Raw genomic sequence first — 18,229 nt, 5'->3', positions numbered from 1 at the left:
TAGGTAAATGAATCTATATTCCATTTGAGATTTATCTCCTCTTCAATTAACAAATACGATTTACTACATAAAAATCAAAACTTTTATTAATGAAATATAAAGTATTACTCGAGTCAACGGTTCTACAGTCTACCAATACTTTTTAATACTTTCAATATTTTCACTTTTATCGTTGAAAATAAACTCATCCCAGCTAGGTTATATAAGTCATTTAATACCAATATAAATATCACTTACCCACTCAATACACCTAAAACAAGATTCAGAACAAAAAAAGAACCAATGATGATGAGGCTTAAGAAATAAATCCATGGCCATTCATTTCCTACAGCATCGTTTATCTGAAAAATTGATGGATGTAAATAAGCAAGTCTATTTTAGCATATGAGTAGAAGGTATTTGGACTAAAAGTCATTGTAATTATAAAAAAAAGAATTCATATATCTTCAAGAAAAACAAGTGAATAACATGAGAGAGCGTTTCATGTGGTAAAATGCTAGATAATCAGTAACTTAACTATTAATAAAACTTGCCATTACTAACAGCAAGCCTGTCGAAATGACGAACTATTGCATTCTAATTGCTACAAGTTTTTGCTTTATGACACTGCATACCACAAGTATAATTAAACCATCCAGATTATTTACTGGATTAGTATTCACTTTTGATCTTACGTAAATAGTTTAGTTTGGTCAAAAATTAAGCTGAAGAAATATCGTTAGGCCTGACAAAAGCAGTGACTATGGCTTTTTTCCTTGCAAAAGTGGGAAGGAATACTTATATATTGTTTTTATGACAGAAGCTTTCACATAATTAACCCAAAAATAAATTATTCAAATGTTTCAATTTGAGTAGTAACATATACTGATTGTAATTATCTGGACTGGATAAAAAGATATTTACCTTCACTGGGTCTTGAACGTAGGTCCGTGCCAATGTTTCGTTTTTGGGATTCACACAAAGCCACATGAGTTCTGATAGTTATATGCTATCAACCGTTTCTTTGTTTGTTTTTTAAATTTCGCACAAAGCTACACGAGGGCTATCTGCACTAGCCATCCCTAATTTAGCAGTGTAAGACTAGAGGGAAGACAGTTACTCATCACCACCCACCGCCAACTCTTGGGCTACTCTTTTACCAACGAATAGTGGGATTGACCTTCACATATAACGCCCCTACGGCTGAAAAGGCGAGTATGTTTGGTGCGACAGGGATGCGAACCTGCGACCCTCAGATTACGAGTCACACACCTTAGCCCACCTGGCCATGCTGGGCCGCTACCAACTGAATTATCAGTTAGTTCTCCAAGTCCTAACTCTCTTCTAGTTAACTTTAATTTCAAGAAATGCCCACCTTATTTGGTTTTATTCACCACCATAACTCATGTTTATATTATATCGACAACTTTAGGAGTTTCTCCTCATTTCAAAAATCAACTTATTATTCAACACAGTCTGTACACTTCTAACTGCTATTATGTTTAGCTCTTACCTAATAGCACATAAAAAAGACCTCCCAAGTTCTATTTAGTTTAGCTAAATTTAGCTGTTTTTAGAAGCTCCTTATACTTTCAGTCTCTCATTGTAAAATCTGCAGGTTTAGCCAAGTAACCTCACTTTGCAACCCCTTTCACATCGCTGAATTTTATCATCATGTCAAGAATCTCATGAATGTCACTCATATCCCAATGATTTCATTCATATCGAAAGTCACTCCATTCCAAATAATTTCATCCAAATCCCAAGTATATCACTCATTTCCTAATTATTCCATTCATATCCCAAGTAAATCACTCAATTCTTAATTATTTCAACCAAATCCCAGGTACATCACTTCATTCTTAACAGTTCCATCATTTAACCTATGAATGTACATGGTTTTCATGTTTATACTATGATATACATCAGACTACTCAATCACTTCAACTAATACCCATTAAAATCCTTATAACTTTTATATATTAGAAAATTAACAATGTACATATACTAAGTATGAAGTTTAACAAAATATCCAGCTCTTTTTGTTGTTTTTGGAACTTGAAGTCTGATTAACAAAAGTTTGGAACATTAATATCATTAAACTGTACAGACGATTTGCTTAAGGCAAAGCTTTTCTTTTCTATAACATTAAGACAGATAAGATATCTTACATCATACAAAACATCTGTCCATCCTTCACATGTTACGCACTGGAATACAGTTAACATGGCAAGGCCAAAATTGTCAAAGTTGGTAATCCCATCATTTGGACCATCCCAATATTCTCCGCACACAAAGTTCTCCTGGTATTCACTGCAGTGAAATCCACTTGATCCATCTGAACAAGGATGTGGATCGTCTAGTGCAATCTCATCTGAAACAAGCAGATGTCCAGGTACGAACTGGTTTCAAAAAAGTACTTTCCACTGGTTAAAATCATAAGCTTTTACAGATAATAAAAAAAGTAATCAGTGGAATAGTGGATAAGATGAACCCAGCATAGTTAATATACATGGATCATAAATTAAACATGTTTATTGTCTACCCAACACGTTTCAACAACCAGCCTGTCTGCATTAAGGTAAATTATAGTTTTGTCAATAAAAGCGTCACTGAATGTTTATCCTACACTTTTTAACGTTAGACTGAAAACTTTAAACCTATAGGTTTATTATTAATGAACCTTCACAAAGTGTTACTCACTTGTTATATTATTGAAACATGTTTTGTGCATTTTTCCTGAGAATAGTTCAAGCCCAATGATGGCATAAATGATGATAACAAATATGACAAGGAGGGCAATGTGAAGTAAAGGCACCATGGCACGAAGAATGGAATTTAAAACGACTTGTAGGCCTATAAAAAGTATAATAATAAAGATACAAATGTCAAACAGAACAGAAATATAAAACATTGCTTTTAAAATTATAAGTTTATGTGAACCTTCATTTCAACATGTAATAGATACACAAGGTATTGACTGAAATAAAAGTCATTAAAAGTTTTGATTACAGTCAATATAAGATAGTTAAAGGGGAAATGTACATCCATCCACTTTGTTTTTTTAAAAAAAGTCCTAAAGGTCGTGTATATCTTAAATGTACAACCAGAGATTTAACAAATTAAATTTAAATATAAATACCTTTTTTTCCCTCAAACTGTTATTATATTAATTATAATTAACTTCCAATTAGAGCAAGTTACTTACTTTGAACAAAATGAGTATAGACAATTAAGTATATATTTTTTTTACATTTTTACGTATAGATTGCATTGTTTCATCAGTTGGATATCCTAACTGTTCATGATATTCTTGTCCATAAACCCGATAATACCTCACAAGGTTTGATCAACTTAGGAGATTTATGTTAGTCCTGAATCCACATATGAAGCTATCAATGTCAAAAAATGATTGTAATAAAAGTGAAAACTAACAGTACACAACTTACTTGTAGAAAACACAAACATAAGTTATTAGCATTGAGTACTGTTATTAGATTTTAATGTTTGTTGAACATTGTAACATCAGCTTTCCATTATCCTCCTTAAAAATGCCTTGCAATCAGTGAAAACTCATTAAACAGCTCTGACAGTGTAGTTTTAGAAGAGTGCAGCATCTGAGATAAATTACAATGAAAAAAATGTTTCTCTTTAGGTGTGGGTGGAGTTATGCCACAGAACATTACTGAGTATGGTCAAATGCTAACATTTAGGAAAACACAAAATAACAAATAATAAGTTAAATGAATATTGTAACCATAAAACAAACAGCTAGAATATTGTTGTTTTTAATATAATTTAAAAGAAATTAAAAGTAATACAAAAATCATACATATTATGAAACATGTCTAACACAACCACTTCTACTAATATACATGAAGTAAGCAACGAGTAGCAATAAATAAAGATAAATAAAGAAACTACAATATCAGATAAAGTTCAAAAACAGTAATAACAAGACTCAGAAAAGGAATTTGCAATAATTATAAATCTGGCAAATACACTAAATAGCAATAACTAATGAACTTGATTAATTATCAACTGTTGTACCACATATAGAACTGTTATATAATTGCTATTAACTATGCATAATAAGAACTTAAACAAATGAGACACAAAACCAATGATGATTAAAACGTTAAAGTGGTTTGTCATTACTTTAAACGATTTTCAAAGAAATTAAACTGTAGTGTTTAAGAAGCCTTAATATTCTGTGTGACTTCTGAACCAATAACCAGTTACAAACACATTCTAGAACTTTCTGCAATACTGAATGAATTTTGTATTTAACATTCAATAGGTGAAATCTTCCTCATACAGATGAGAGTGACTGTTAACATATCCACTAAATGTGATTAACCTGTTTCATTCTGTTATCAGTGGTTTAAATATAGAGTAAGCTTAAAGTTAATATTATTATTAACTTCCTTCAACACAAACTGGAGTTTATCAGGAGACATTTCTATTTAAAAGAAAAAAAAAGGACATATATCTCCAGCTCAATATTTCACTGTTACAGCCTTGTCAGGAGCTATTGATTTCCTACCACTCCACTAGTCCAGTTGAAATTAAGTCCAATTTAGTTTCAACTAGTAAGAAATTAATGGCTCCTGACAAAGCTGTAACAGTGAACTATTGAGCTAATAAAGTTATATTCTGGAGATGTAGGTCCTTATTTTATTTGTGTTTATAAACTTATTTTATTCACTTACCAATTGTTCATATGTACACTAAACTTAAGTTACTTTATCCACTTAGCAACAGTTCACGTATATTCTACACTTATGTTGCTTTATTCACTTATCGATGGTTTGTGTATACACTAAACTTAAGTTACGTTATTCACTTATCAATGATTTATGCATATACTAAATTTAAGATATTTTAGTCACTTAAGAATGTTTCAACACAATTAAATAACGTATCTTACTAGGAACTCCAGATACTAATCTGAGTGGTCGTAAAACTCGGAATGCTCTTAAGGCTTTAACATCAAAACCTTCCTTCATAAGCGTGGACAAGGCTGTACTAATTACACTACATAGGAAAGAAATAAACACAACATTTAACAAATGTTTAATATAGCCCTTTCTTTTATAATACATGCATGTTGTAAATTAATATTTGTCATTAAGAATGACCGAGCAAAATGCTTGAACTATGGCCTGCTATCCTAGGTGAACTTTTGACCTGGATATTACGTATCAGATATAAAATGCTATATTATACACACCATAGCTGTTAATCTGAACGTTTTGTTAACGGTACGATCTTAAGTATTTTGTAAGTCAACTTAATAAGTATTTCACTTTTCATATATTCAAAGTTAAATCTTTAAATACTTTATCAATCATAGCAAGCTGTCGATTTGAATTAATGTCCAGTTGTGGTATCGCTGGATTAATTAGGTAACAGTAGAGGATAACCTTGCAAACCACTTAAAGTTTTATCTTGTGTTTCAGGTGTATACAGAATATTTTATTTTTAATTATTATTCTTCTAGTGTTAGAGGGCACTACATTTTGCTTTAAACGTTTTAAATTAATTTTCAATATCACGATGTCATCTCAATTATACTTAAAATTATAAACTTATACGTAAAAGTATACTCACCCTATTACGACTATAATAAAATCAAGTATGTTCCATGCATTACGCAGATAAGCACCTGGGTGAAATAAAAACCCATAGGCTATAATCTTCAAAACACATTCAACTGTGAAGATTACCAGAAAAACGTATTCTATTTTTTCCTGAAAAAAACACGGGGGAAAGAAACTAATTAATCAAGGACAAATAAGTAAGAAGTGTTAACGATGGCTCTTAAAAACATAAAATGATTTTACACAGAGTCATAATTAACAAACGTAAACTTCATATGCAATTATATACTTGTTTTCAATTACAGAGGTGATACAGCCGTACATTCATCATCCCTACATGACTTTTAGTCTTCAACTTCAGTGTTACACTGCAAAATATACGAGAACAAAGTGGTTATGACGTCGGTCAATTAGACCGACATCGTAGCGGGAGTCTGCAAAACTAATTATCTGTAAAAAGACACGTTTGATTCTATTTGGCTTTTCTTGGATGTAAGCGATAGGCTCTTACATTACATTGATGTATACCCTAACATAAACACGATATTATGATAAACAAATTGCCTACGAACACTCAAAAATATACACTGTTCGCCAAAATCTTAAGGCCAATGAACATAAAGAAAAAACTTGCATTTTGCGTTGTTAGACTCAACCACTTATTTGAGTAGAGCTTTGAAAGATGAAAATAAGAAAGAGGAATATAAAAATAAAAACCTTTTTAAGCATTTAATAAGGAAAATGTGAACACTATGAAATTAGCCTAAATATTAGCTGGTCAAAAGTTTAAGACCATACTGAAACGAAGCATTAATCGGTAAACACGTAAAGAAATTTAGTCATTTGTGTTCAAGCATTAGCGTTGTCAACATCTCCCACTGAAAGCTCCTGTGTTACATTGAGTAAAAACATGGCAAAGGCTAAAACGTTCACAGAGTTTGAACGTGAAAGAATTGTCGAGCTGCAAGGTCTCTCTCAACGTGCCATCGCTGGTGAGATTGGGTGGAGTAAAACTGCAGTTGCAAATTTCTTAAAAGATCCTGAGGGATACGGAACGAGAATTTCAAGTGGTCGGCCCAAGAAAATTTCACCAGCATTGAACAGGAGGATTAAACTGGTTGTCTAGTAAGACACCAGCCGATCGTCGAACCAGATAAAGGACCTTACGGATGCAGAATGAGCTCAAAAACAATAAAACGGCATCTACGAGAGAAAGGCTTTAAAAATCGTAAAGATCTTCAAAGGCCACGCCTCCTTCCACACCACGAAACAGTTCGGTTAAATTTTGATGAGAAGCACCAAACATGGGACGTAGAAAAGTGGAAAATGGTTTTGTTCTTTAATGAGAAAAAATTTAACCTGGATGGTCCAGATGGCTTCCAACGTTACTTGCACAATAAGGATATCCCAACGGAGACATTTTCTACATGACACATTGGAGGAGGTTACATCATGATTTGAGGTGTTTTCTCCTTCCATGGAACAATGGAGCTTCAGGTTATACAAGGGCGTCAAACAGCAGCTGGCTACTGATAGGTTAACCTATTCCACAATCCGAGATTCCCACCAAACACCTCTAGTACAAGTGGCATTTTGAGGCCAATAATTGTTTTGAAAAGTATCAAACGCTATCGTCTTATCTCGTAACAATAGACCTAGTGACATTTTCATAACGTGGGTATCGGAAACAAGTATTACAACGCAAAAAGTGTAACAGCACCAGTATTTTATGTGGTTATAAACAAATATAATAATTAACATACAATAGCCTTAACTCATAAACATTTTTATTTTGAGATGGGACATTCTCCAAATACATTTTTCCCTCATAATACACAGCACTGTCTACACCCACCCACCCTTCACAATACGCAGTACTAACTACACCCACCACTTCCTTTATAACACAATACTATCTGCACCCACCACTTCCTTTACAACACAGTAATATCTGCACCCACCACTTCCTTTACAACACAGTACTATCTGCACCCACTCTTCCCGTTACAACACACAATACTATCTACGCCCACCTTCATGCAAACAATGACGTCGTTCGTACTACCCTACTCCTAATTTCATATCTGTATAGTTTAATGAAGTTCAAATAACTTCCCACGTGTTGACATACACACGTAACTCTTTTAATCACATACACGTTACAGTCAATTTGGTGTGTAGAACAGTAGTTGGAAGGAAGAATTGTATTATAACTAGTCAAACCATTAAAGTAAAAAAAAACATAAAAGTACACTGACCAAAAGGAACGTAGAGAAATACTCACCAAAAGAAACATGGAAACATATCTACCAAAAGGAACGTAGAGAAATACCAAAAGAAACATATAGACATATCTACCAAAAGGATCGTAGAGAAATACTTACCAAAAAAAACATAGAGATATACCTACCAAAAGAAATGTGGAAACAACCGACCAAATGGAACGGAGAGAATTACCTACAAAAATTAACATAGAAAAGTACTTATCACAATGAACACAGAAATGTACCTACCAAAAGGAACGTTGAGAAATACTTACTAAAAATACATAGAGACTTATATGCCAAAAGGAATATAAATGTATGCTTACCAAATGAAGCGTAGACCCTTGCATGCAAAAAATGAACATAGGAAAATACTTACCTAAAAGAACATAGATGCTTACTTACCAAAAACTGATTGATATGGTTCGAATCACTGTTTGGGTACGGTGTATACACAGCTAATGCGACACAGTTTGCAAAGATGGTCAAGAGAATAAGATATTCAAACGGCGTAAAACAGTGGGTTAAGAAATAACCTACATAAGAATACTTAAAAATAAAATAATGTTATTCATCAGAAAATATAAGTTCTACTCATTAGCAGTATTACTACACTTTAAAATAGGTAGTGGTCTTCTAAATATGTAACACTAGTAAGTAAATAAGCAATTCTTTGTCGAGAGTTCGTTGAACTTTCAGTGTTAACAAAGGTACTTGTAACGCGTTATTTTACTAGCTGTTACTACGTAATGGTCAGGAATGGCCAGGTGGTTAAGGCATTCGACTCGTAATCCGAGAGGCGCGGGTTCGAATCCCCGTCACACCAAACATGATTGGCCTTTCAGCCGGGGTTGGGGGGTGTTATAATGTTACAATCAATCCCACTATTCTTTGGTAAAAAAGTAGCCCAGGAGTTGGCAGCGGGTGGTGATGCCTAGCTGTCTTACACTGCTAAATTAGGGACGGCTAGCGCAGATAGCCCTCGTGTAGCTTTACGCGAAATTCATATACAAACAAATTACATAACACTAGTAAGTAAATAAGTTAATATTTGACGAAAGTTCGTTGAACTTTCAGTGTGAATGAATCTACTTCTAACGCGTTATGTTACTAGCTGTTGCTACGTAACACTAGTAACGCTGTTACAAGATGCTAAAAAAAGCTTAAGAAATAATTCGAATGTCAACAGAAAAAACAATATTTATCAAAAACTTTTCTATTATAGAGAATTATTTAATTTCAGCAAAATACGTTTATATTACAGAGGGTTAACTACAATTTATACGAATGATTTGAACATTCAGAAACAATGGTGTGGCACCAATAACGTGTTCAGACTTTATTCTAGGTTCATGTACAATGTCACCAGGGTAAATTCATAAGTGAAATAGTGCATCATAGCCATTTTTGAGGAAGGATATTTGGAGAACGATCTTCCAAAATATACGATATCTTTGAAGAATAGAGCGTTTAATTTTTCCCCACAGAAATAAATAAAAATTGCAAAACAGAAGTTTTAGGAAATAATGAGCTCTAAACCCAATTCTCCAAATACATCCACAAAAAAGCTAGGCTACGAAAGAGAACCGTCTGATCAAAATGGCATTACAATACGAGTAAAGCTGAACATATCTCCTGGCAGCGTCAACAAGATAATGAAGACAATTTCAAATTAACAAAGGTTCACGTACTCTCAGCCACACATTAAAATCAACAGCTGTGTTGGTAAGAAAGATGTGAATAGCAAACCAGTAAAATAAAAACAAACACATTGGAATAGTGTTAAACTAACGTGTGTATATCACTAGAAACATTAACACATTGGAATAGTGTTAAACTAACGTGAATAGCAACCCAGAAAAACACAAAACAAGCTCACACTGTAATACTGTTAAACTAATGTGTGTATATCACTAGAAACATTAACACATTGGACTAGTGTTAAACTAGCGTGAATAGCAACACAAACGAAAAACTCGCATTGGAATACCATTAAGATAACGCGTGTGTCACTAGAAGAAGCTTTAAACACTGTTAAACTAGTGTGAATAGCAAACCAGAAAAATGAAAAACACAACAACAAAAAACACTGGTATACCTTTAAACTGTTGTAACACACCAGAAAAATGAAACATACATAAGTAGTTTTATTCTGGTGTATAAATTACTCCAGAAAAATAAAATATAACTGCAATACTGTTAACCTGGCATTACATTACTCTGGAGAGAAAAAACAAACTCTGATTACACCAGTTTAGCGCAAAGTGATCGTGAAGTAAAGAAATTTAATTTAAGTGTGGGAAATTAGTTCTGTCGTCATTACGATGGAAATTATAAGACATGAAAGTCGTTAATTTTTAAAATAGTGTTACGGGCAGCTTCCAACAGATTCGTGTATACCCGGAATGTTAACAACACAATTTTATATTATACTGCTCTGCAGCTGTCCCCTAGTGGCGTAGTCTGCGGTGTTATATCACTATATTCCGGGTTTCGATACCCGTGGTTAGCAGATCATAGATGGCCCTTTGTGAATCTTTGTGCTTAATAACAAACAAGCAAACACACTGCAGTGTTGTTAACTTGAAGAGTGGACAAGTTTGTTTCAAAGACGTGAAACTTGAACAAATGTCCTATTACATTAGTTATGATTAGTAACTATCTCCCGGCTGGTTCAATTCCACTTGGTGGACACAGCAGACAGCCCGATGTGACTTTGCTATAAGAAAAACACACACGCATTAGTAACGTGTGTTGTTAATGCTATATATATTCCAGTGATAGACATTATCCTAAAATGTACATTTCTATGATTCCCATAAGTGTGGCCCACCACGGTCAGGTGGTTAGAGTGATCGACTCGTAACCTGAGGGTCGCACCTTTGAATCCACGTCAAACCAAACATGTTCGCCCTTTCAGCAGTGGGTGTGTTATAATGATGCGGTCAATCGCATTATTCGTTGGTAAAAGAGCAACCCACAAATTGGTGGTGGGCGGTAATAACTAGCTGCCTTCCCTTAGTCTTACACTGCTAACGTAGATAACCCTCGTATAGCTTTGCGCGTAACTTCAAATCAACCAAACAAACTCACAGTTGTATAACATAACACCAACGTTCCAGAATCTACATCGCTATAAAATCGACTTCTTAAAGGTGTGTTGCATGTATATGAGAGATTGCAAGACAACCAAAAAAAATTATTTTCACTCAGGTATACCAATATGTGTGTATGTTCAGTTTCAACACAAATAAAGCCCGGCATGGCCAGGTGGTTAAGGCACTCGACCCATAATAATCCGAAGATTGCAGTTCGAGTTCCTGTCACACCAAACATGCTCGCCCTTTCAGCCGTGGGGACGTTATAATGTTATAATCAATCCACTATTCGTTGGTAAAAGAGTAGCCCAAGTTGGCGGTGGGTGGTGATGAGTAGCTGTCTTTCTTCTAGTCTCACACTGTTAAATTAGGGACGGCTAACACAAATAACCCTCGAGTAGCTTTGCGCGAAATTCAAAAACAAATGAAAAACAAACTAACACAAATAAAAATATATTTCCATTACACTATATCAGTAAGTGTGTATGTTAACTTTAATATAAAAAAGGATATTTCCACTCCACTATATCAATACATATCTTCCGTAGAGGGTTCTTCAAAGTTAAACACATGAGCGCTCTGACCGGTCTCTCAACAACCTTTGGGCCCTTCCGGACAGGCCTTTTCCGTTCCTTGTTCATGGCTGTCTGTTTGGAAGCAGCAACTAACGTTGTTTTCCACGCGTTTGACAAAGGTTTGTCAACACCCTCAAATGTTCTTACACCGAAACTAACGCCAGGGGGTAAATACCCGACGTCTCTAACTGCAGGAGATGGATGGTGCTTGTTGTCACTTGGAGACCCAAGTGTCCCGGATGACTGATTGTTATCAGGAACCGATACTGGACAGCTGAATTTCTCATTAAGTTGGTGATGGGCCAACGGCCCTTGACCATGGTGTTTGCCTGTAAAAGAAAGTTCGTAAAACTTAGTGTTTCTTCACATAATTATGATAACGTATAAACTAATGGCATACTAACTGGTATTTATTATTTACAACGAAAACTGACATAGTGGTTAAATAGACAGATCAGAGGGAACAAGATTAGAATAGAGAAACCTATATAAAACTGCTGATCAATAAAAGAGCAATCTTATGAACTTGACCAAATATCGTGCTTCACTGTCATGCTTACAGTTGAGAGTGCCAGGTCCGTTCAGCGACATACTCAATCCTGAACCTTCTGATAAGCAGCTCAACACATTAATCACTAGGCTACACCTATCCCATATATGATCTGGTAATAGTATATTAATAGGAATTAATAAGACGCTGATGTTCCTCCCCTGAACGTTGTTTAGATAATTGATTATATAATTATTTATTTACTATTACTTTAATACATACCTCGACAACTACTAACTAACATACTCGTTGTTGTTTTGAATTAAGCATAAAGCTACACAATGAGCTATCTGTGCTTTGCCCACCACGGGTATCGAAACCCGGTTTTTAGCGTTGTAAGTCCGCAGACATGATGCTGAGTCACTGGGGGGCAACAAACTCATACCACAACTGTTATAAAAATCCTGTTCTTATATCACTGCACTAACAAAATTTATTTTAAACTAAAACCAATTAACTCGCAATAAAATTCAACATGCAACCTGGTGGCAAAGCGGGGATGTCTGTGGACTCACACCGCTAGAAACGAGGTTTCGATACTAGTGGTGGGCACAACAAAGATAGCCCACTGTGTAGCTTTGTGTTTAATTCCAAGCAATTAATCGAAATTCAAATTTATTCCTACAGGGTTGTGGTCGGAGATAAGACTTACAAAGTAACGTGTTATTGGAAGGACAAGCTCCACAAGTGTTTCTGAGCTGAAGGAAACACCGCTAGTAAAAAGCACCCGATCAGTAGAATTATAAGACCGTCAGTCTTATAATGCACTCACATCCTCGGAAATCGAACGCGAATCACAAAACCTTGGTTCCATACTCCGTTATGCTAACCGTTAGGGTGCCCCCCGTTAGTACAGTGGTATGTCTACGGTTTCACAACGCTAAACTCAGGGGTTCGATTCTCCTCGGTGGGCTCAACAGATAGCCCGATGTGACTTTGCTATAAGAAAACACACATACCGTTAGGGCTCATGTGGCACTTATCGGAAAAAGTTCATTTAATTTGTGTGTGTATGTTTTCATATACCAAACCCGCATCAAACTATATGCTGAGTCCACCGAGGGGAATCGAATCCCTGATTTTAGCGTTGTAAATCCGTAGAATTACCGCTGTACCAGCGGGGGACAGTTGATTTAATTTATTTTAACTCTGTCTCATCCTCACCAGAGACCAGTTGCATTCGAAATCGGAACGAAACGATTTGCAACCCGGACAAGTATTCTAAGCAAAAGCAGCAAGTGACTTATTAAGATCTCTCATGAATATGATGCTCCGATTTCGACATTAAAACTCAGAAGATGAAACGAACGCGCCAAATCAACATACCACTTTTATACGAAATTGGAAATCTTCGCAACATTTCCGACTTCGTTCGTTTATTCAGCGAGACAGTTGAAACCATAATATACGAACCGTAAGAAGTTTACCCTGCTGGTGTTTGATTAGCCAATCTTCGTCTCTGAATTCTAACAATATAATACGTCATCAAAAGTAGCAGCTCGTTGGTCAAAACCATGAAATATCTTTCATTATCAGTTCTAACTGTCAGAGTCTTTTTAGCCATCCAATAAAACCAACACTCAGGTCAATATACACTCTCTCTTACAAGTAAGAAAATACAGAGTAGATTATTATGGAGAAAAGCCACTTTATGGCAAGATTTAAGTTAAATAGAACGATGTACAGTGGTTATATAATATAGAAGCCACTTCAAAACAAGATTCACTTTAAATAGAGCGTTGTACATTGGTTATATCACAAAGTTGCCATTTCGTGAGAAGAATTGCCTTAAAAAGAACGATGTACAGTGGTTATATCACACAGAAGCGACTTCATTACAAGATTTCCTTTAAATAAATCGTTGTACAATTGTCATATTACACATAATCTACTTCATCACAAGATTTAATTTAAATAGAACGTTGTACAGTGGTTATATCACCCAGAAGTCACTTCATAAAAAGATTTACTTTAAATAAATCGTCCTACAGTTGTTATATCACACACAAGCCATTTCATGACAATATTAACTTTAAAAAAATTGTCTGCAGTGGTTATATCACACAGAAGCCACTTCATGACAAGATTTACTTTAAACAGAACGTTGTACAGTGGTTATATCACACAAAATCCATTTCGTGAGAAGAATTACTTTAAATACAACGGTGTAAAGTGGTTATATCACACAGTAGCCACTTCATTATAAGTTTTCTTTTAAAAATCGTTATATAGTTGTTAAATCACCCAGAAGCCACTTCATAAAAAGATTTACTTTAAATAGAACGTGTACAGTAATTATATCACACACACGCCACTTCCAGACAAGATTTACTTTAAATTGACTGGCGTACAGTGGTTCTATCAGACAGAAGTCACTTCATGACAAGATAAATAAATCGGTCTCCGATGGTTATATCACACATAAGCCACTTCATGACAAGATTTACTTTAAATAGAATGGTGTACAGTTGTTATATCACATACAAGCCGCTTCATGACAAGATTTACTTTAAATAAAACGGTTCGCAGTAGTTACATCACACAGAAGCCACTTTATGACAAAATTTACTTTAAATAGAACAGTGTATACTGATTATATCACACTCAAGCCGCTTCATGACAAAATTAACTTTAAATAAAACGGTTCGCTGTAGTTACATCACACAGAAGCCACTTTATGACAAGATTTACTTTAAATAGAACAGTGTATACTGATTATATCACACTCAAGCCACTTGATGACAAAATTACCTTTCAATAAAAGTCTGCAGTGAATATATCACACAGAAGCCACGTCAAGACAATGTTTACTTTAAATAGAATGGTGTACATCTCACAGAAGCCACTTCAAGAGAAGATTTACTTTAAATAGAGCGTTGTACACTGATTATATCACACACAAGGCACTTCATGATAAAATTTACTTTATATAAAACGGTCTGCAGTGGTTATATCACACAGAAGCCACTTCAAGACAAGATCCACTTTATATAGAACGGTGACAGTGGTTATACCACACAGAAGCCACTTCATGACAAGATTTACTTTAAATAGAACAGTGTATACAACATATATCACACTCAAGCCACTTGATGACAAAATTAACTTTAAATAAAACGGTCTGCAGTGATTATATCACATAGAAGCCACTTCAAGACAAGATTCACTTTAAATAAAACGGTATTGAATTGTCATATCACACAGGAGTCACTTCATGACAATAGTAAGTTTATTTTGAAATGATTTCAAGAAGAAAAATTAAAATAATAAACTTTGAAAGTCCAAGGCAGGGGAGATTCATTTATTCTTTGAGGTTATATGTTCTGTGCTCGCCATGGGTATAGAAACCTGAATTAAAGCTGGTTAGCCTGTAGTCATGATGTGGATGGGGGAGTGATTCAAATGAAATCGAACATTCTGAAACACTTTCAGTATTAATTATGAGCGATTCATCGCAACGTGAAAAATAGGTCACTTAAACGTGAAACGTCTTCACGCCTAATACGTCAAGGAATAATTACATCCGTTATCATTTTAATGTAGAATAATTCCCAGTTGACTGTTTACAAATAATTATCATTCACATTATATTTACATTAAATTACAGCAATTACAGCATAAACTGTATGTGCAGTTAGATTTAAAACACCGTAAGTTTGAACAAATACATAACACGTAAATAAGGCGTTGCTACGCAACGATATAAAATCTTCAAAACCATTTACGTAATGTGTATAAATCCTGTATTAACGACGTATTTCGAAAACAACATTACGGCACGATGCGATTTAAGTGAAACAATAAGTACACGTAGACAGACTGTTAAAAAATGTGCTTCATGCGTGTGCTGGGAAGCCACGTCGACGTTCGTGTGTGCTCCGTACTTCTGATGTTTTCTTTACATTTGGCGTATTTCATACTGAATAACGATAAACGATGCACTTGTGTGAGACTGTGTAAGCACACGTTTGTATCTCCTAAAGGACAAATATTAAATTGTTAAACCGTATCTCAGGACGGCTGGTATGGGTATTAACACTTTTACTAATAAAACAGAGAACGTGTGCCCGGCAACGGTCAGTTGCAAAATCTCTCTTTGTTAACCTGAAAATGACCTAAGAAGATCGAAACGTTGTTCTCTGCTTTATTAGTAAAAGTGTTTATACCCATACCAGCCATCCTGAGATACATTTTGTTGCTGTTCTAATTAAGCGAAATTTGATTGGAATATAAAACATGTTATTATTATACACTTCTTTCGTCCCCTAACCCCATGATAAGCATTTATCAAGCGCCCCCTATAACTTTAGAAAACTATAATTTATATCTTAAAGTATAATCTTGGAAAAAAAGAAATTCTAAAAAAACTACTGTACGAATATTACTCTTATCATGTGATGTACGGTGTGTGTGTATTTTCTTACAACAAAAAAGCCACATTGGGTTATCTGCTTAGTCCATCGAGGAAAATCGAACCTCTCATTTTAACGTTGTAAATCCGAAGACTTACCGCTGTACCATCGGGGGAAATTCATATTAACCCTAATATACTTAGGTAAATGACATGCACAAGTATGTAACCAAACAGATTACAGAGGGTGCAGGTGCGGACAAACATTGGTTTTGTTTGTTTTTAATTTCGCGCAAAGCTATACAAGGGCTATATGCGCTAGCCGTCCCTAATTCAGCAGTGTAAGGCTATAGGAAAAGCAGCTAGTCATCACCGCCTACCAGCAATTCTTGGGCTACTCTATTACCAACGAATAGTGGGATTCACCGTAACATTATAACGCCCCCACGGCTGAAAGGACGAGCATGTTTGGTGTGATGGGGATTAGAACCCGCGACCCTCAGATTACGAGTCGAGTGCCTTAACCATCAGGCCATGCCGGGCCTGCACACAAACAAAAGGTATGTTTAGAAAGGGCAGCTATCGCCGTAAAAACAAACAAAATTGTGCACTACTGCTCCAACCAATCATTTCGTTTCATAAATATTTTTGTAGCTTGTTTCTCTTTCATAAATTACAGCTTCTATTTCACACTACATAAACATCAGAGCCCGTGCACAATACTGACCCACTGACAAAAGTAACTTACATATAAACCAAGAAAAACAAGGAACAATTCTAGTGGTCTCAATATTAACATGTTTACCAGTTTAAAGATCAAGCGATTCTCGTTAGACATATAAAGTAAAACTTATTTATTCACATAACGTCAAACATAAATATAATTAATTTCAAACTTAATATAAAATAACGTAAATGTGTGATTCCAAACGTTAAAACACATAATGTGTTCTTGTAATAAATGTTGATAACGTATTTCTGGAAACAAACCATTATATTGTTGTCTTAGACGTTAAAACACTTAATATATATTAAGTGTATATTTCTCACTGTCCATGATCCCTTGAATGTGTATAAGTTCCCCAGTGCCAGCCACAGAAAAACATCCTCTCAATGTTATGAATCCCCCCCACCACCACGCTTGACAGTGGGTACTGTATTTGCCAGATCATGAGCAGTGTTGGGTTTCCATCACACGTACCATTTGTCATTTAACCTAGAAAGTTCTATTCTGGTCTCATCGGAAAGTAAAACTTTCTGTCACGTTGTAGGGATAGTGAAATATTTATGGACATAGTCCATTCGCCATCCAAGACGGATCTTCGTCAGTAGTGGTTTCTTTATTGCCACCCTATCACAAAAGCCTTTTATGTATAAGGGTCGTGATATTGCCAAGGTGTAACCAGTAGTTGCTGATATTGAAGTTTGCAGCTCCTTCTGTGTCACTGTTAACGTGACAGTCACTTCTCTGATAATTTTTGCGCTTGTTCGAGAGCAGACTCTCTTAAAGCGCCCTGATCTCGACAAATCAACGAAGTATGACACACTTTCCATTTCTTCATTGGTTTTACAGTATTTACTGGAACATTGAGAACCTTTGACTTATAACTTCTCTAGAATTGTACTTCTGAACAATCTTCTGCTTCAGGTCTCTAGAGAGTCCCTTTCTTATCATTCTCAATACGTAACTATAAACCAAATTTTAACTTTCAAAATGCTGTACTAAAATTAATACTGATGGTTCTATATGAACTAAAGTACTTCTTCACATGACTCTAAAATATACATTTGTATCTGGTAGAGTTGTAC

The 18,229-nt window shown here is 35.0% G+C and overlaps 1 protein-coding gene across 7 annotated transcripts in view; it reads right to left on the bottom strand.

Annotated features, from left to right (window-relative positions):
* LOC143247316 (muscle calcium channel subunit alpha-1-like) overlaps positions 1-18,229 on the bottom strand; it is a 133,449-nt gene that overhangs the window by 62,439 nt on the left and 52,781 nt on the right. For 5 of the 7 annotated variants that reach the window (XM_076495156.1, XM_076495150.1, XM_076495151.1 and 2 more), the window contains exons 2-8: positions 11,458-11,848; positions 8,252-8,357; positions 5,593-5,732; positions 4,910-5,016; positions 2,683-2,835; positions 2,151-2,353; positions 238-341 (exon numbers count right to left, since the gene is read on the bottom strand). In XM_076495156.1, the coding sequence (XP_076351271.1) occupies positions 238-341; positions 2,151-2,353; positions 2,683-2,835; positions 4,910-5,016; positions 5,593-5,732; positions 8,252-8,357; positions 11,458-11,848 (1,204 nt within the window). The other 2 variants (XM_076495154.1, XM_076495155.1) reach the window with 2 other exon arrangements.

The sequence above is a fragment of the Tachypleus tridentatus genome, chromosome 3 (assembly GCF_004210375.1).
Source record: "Tachypleus tridentatus isolate NWPU-2018 chromosome 3, ASM421037v1, whole genome shotgun sequence".
In the NCBI taxonomy this organism is placed as follows: Eukaryota; Metazoa; Arthropoda; class Merostomata; order Xiphosura; family Limulidae; genus Tachypleus; species Tachypleus tridentatus.
This window is presented reverse-complemented; position numbering and strand designations above follow the sequence as displayed.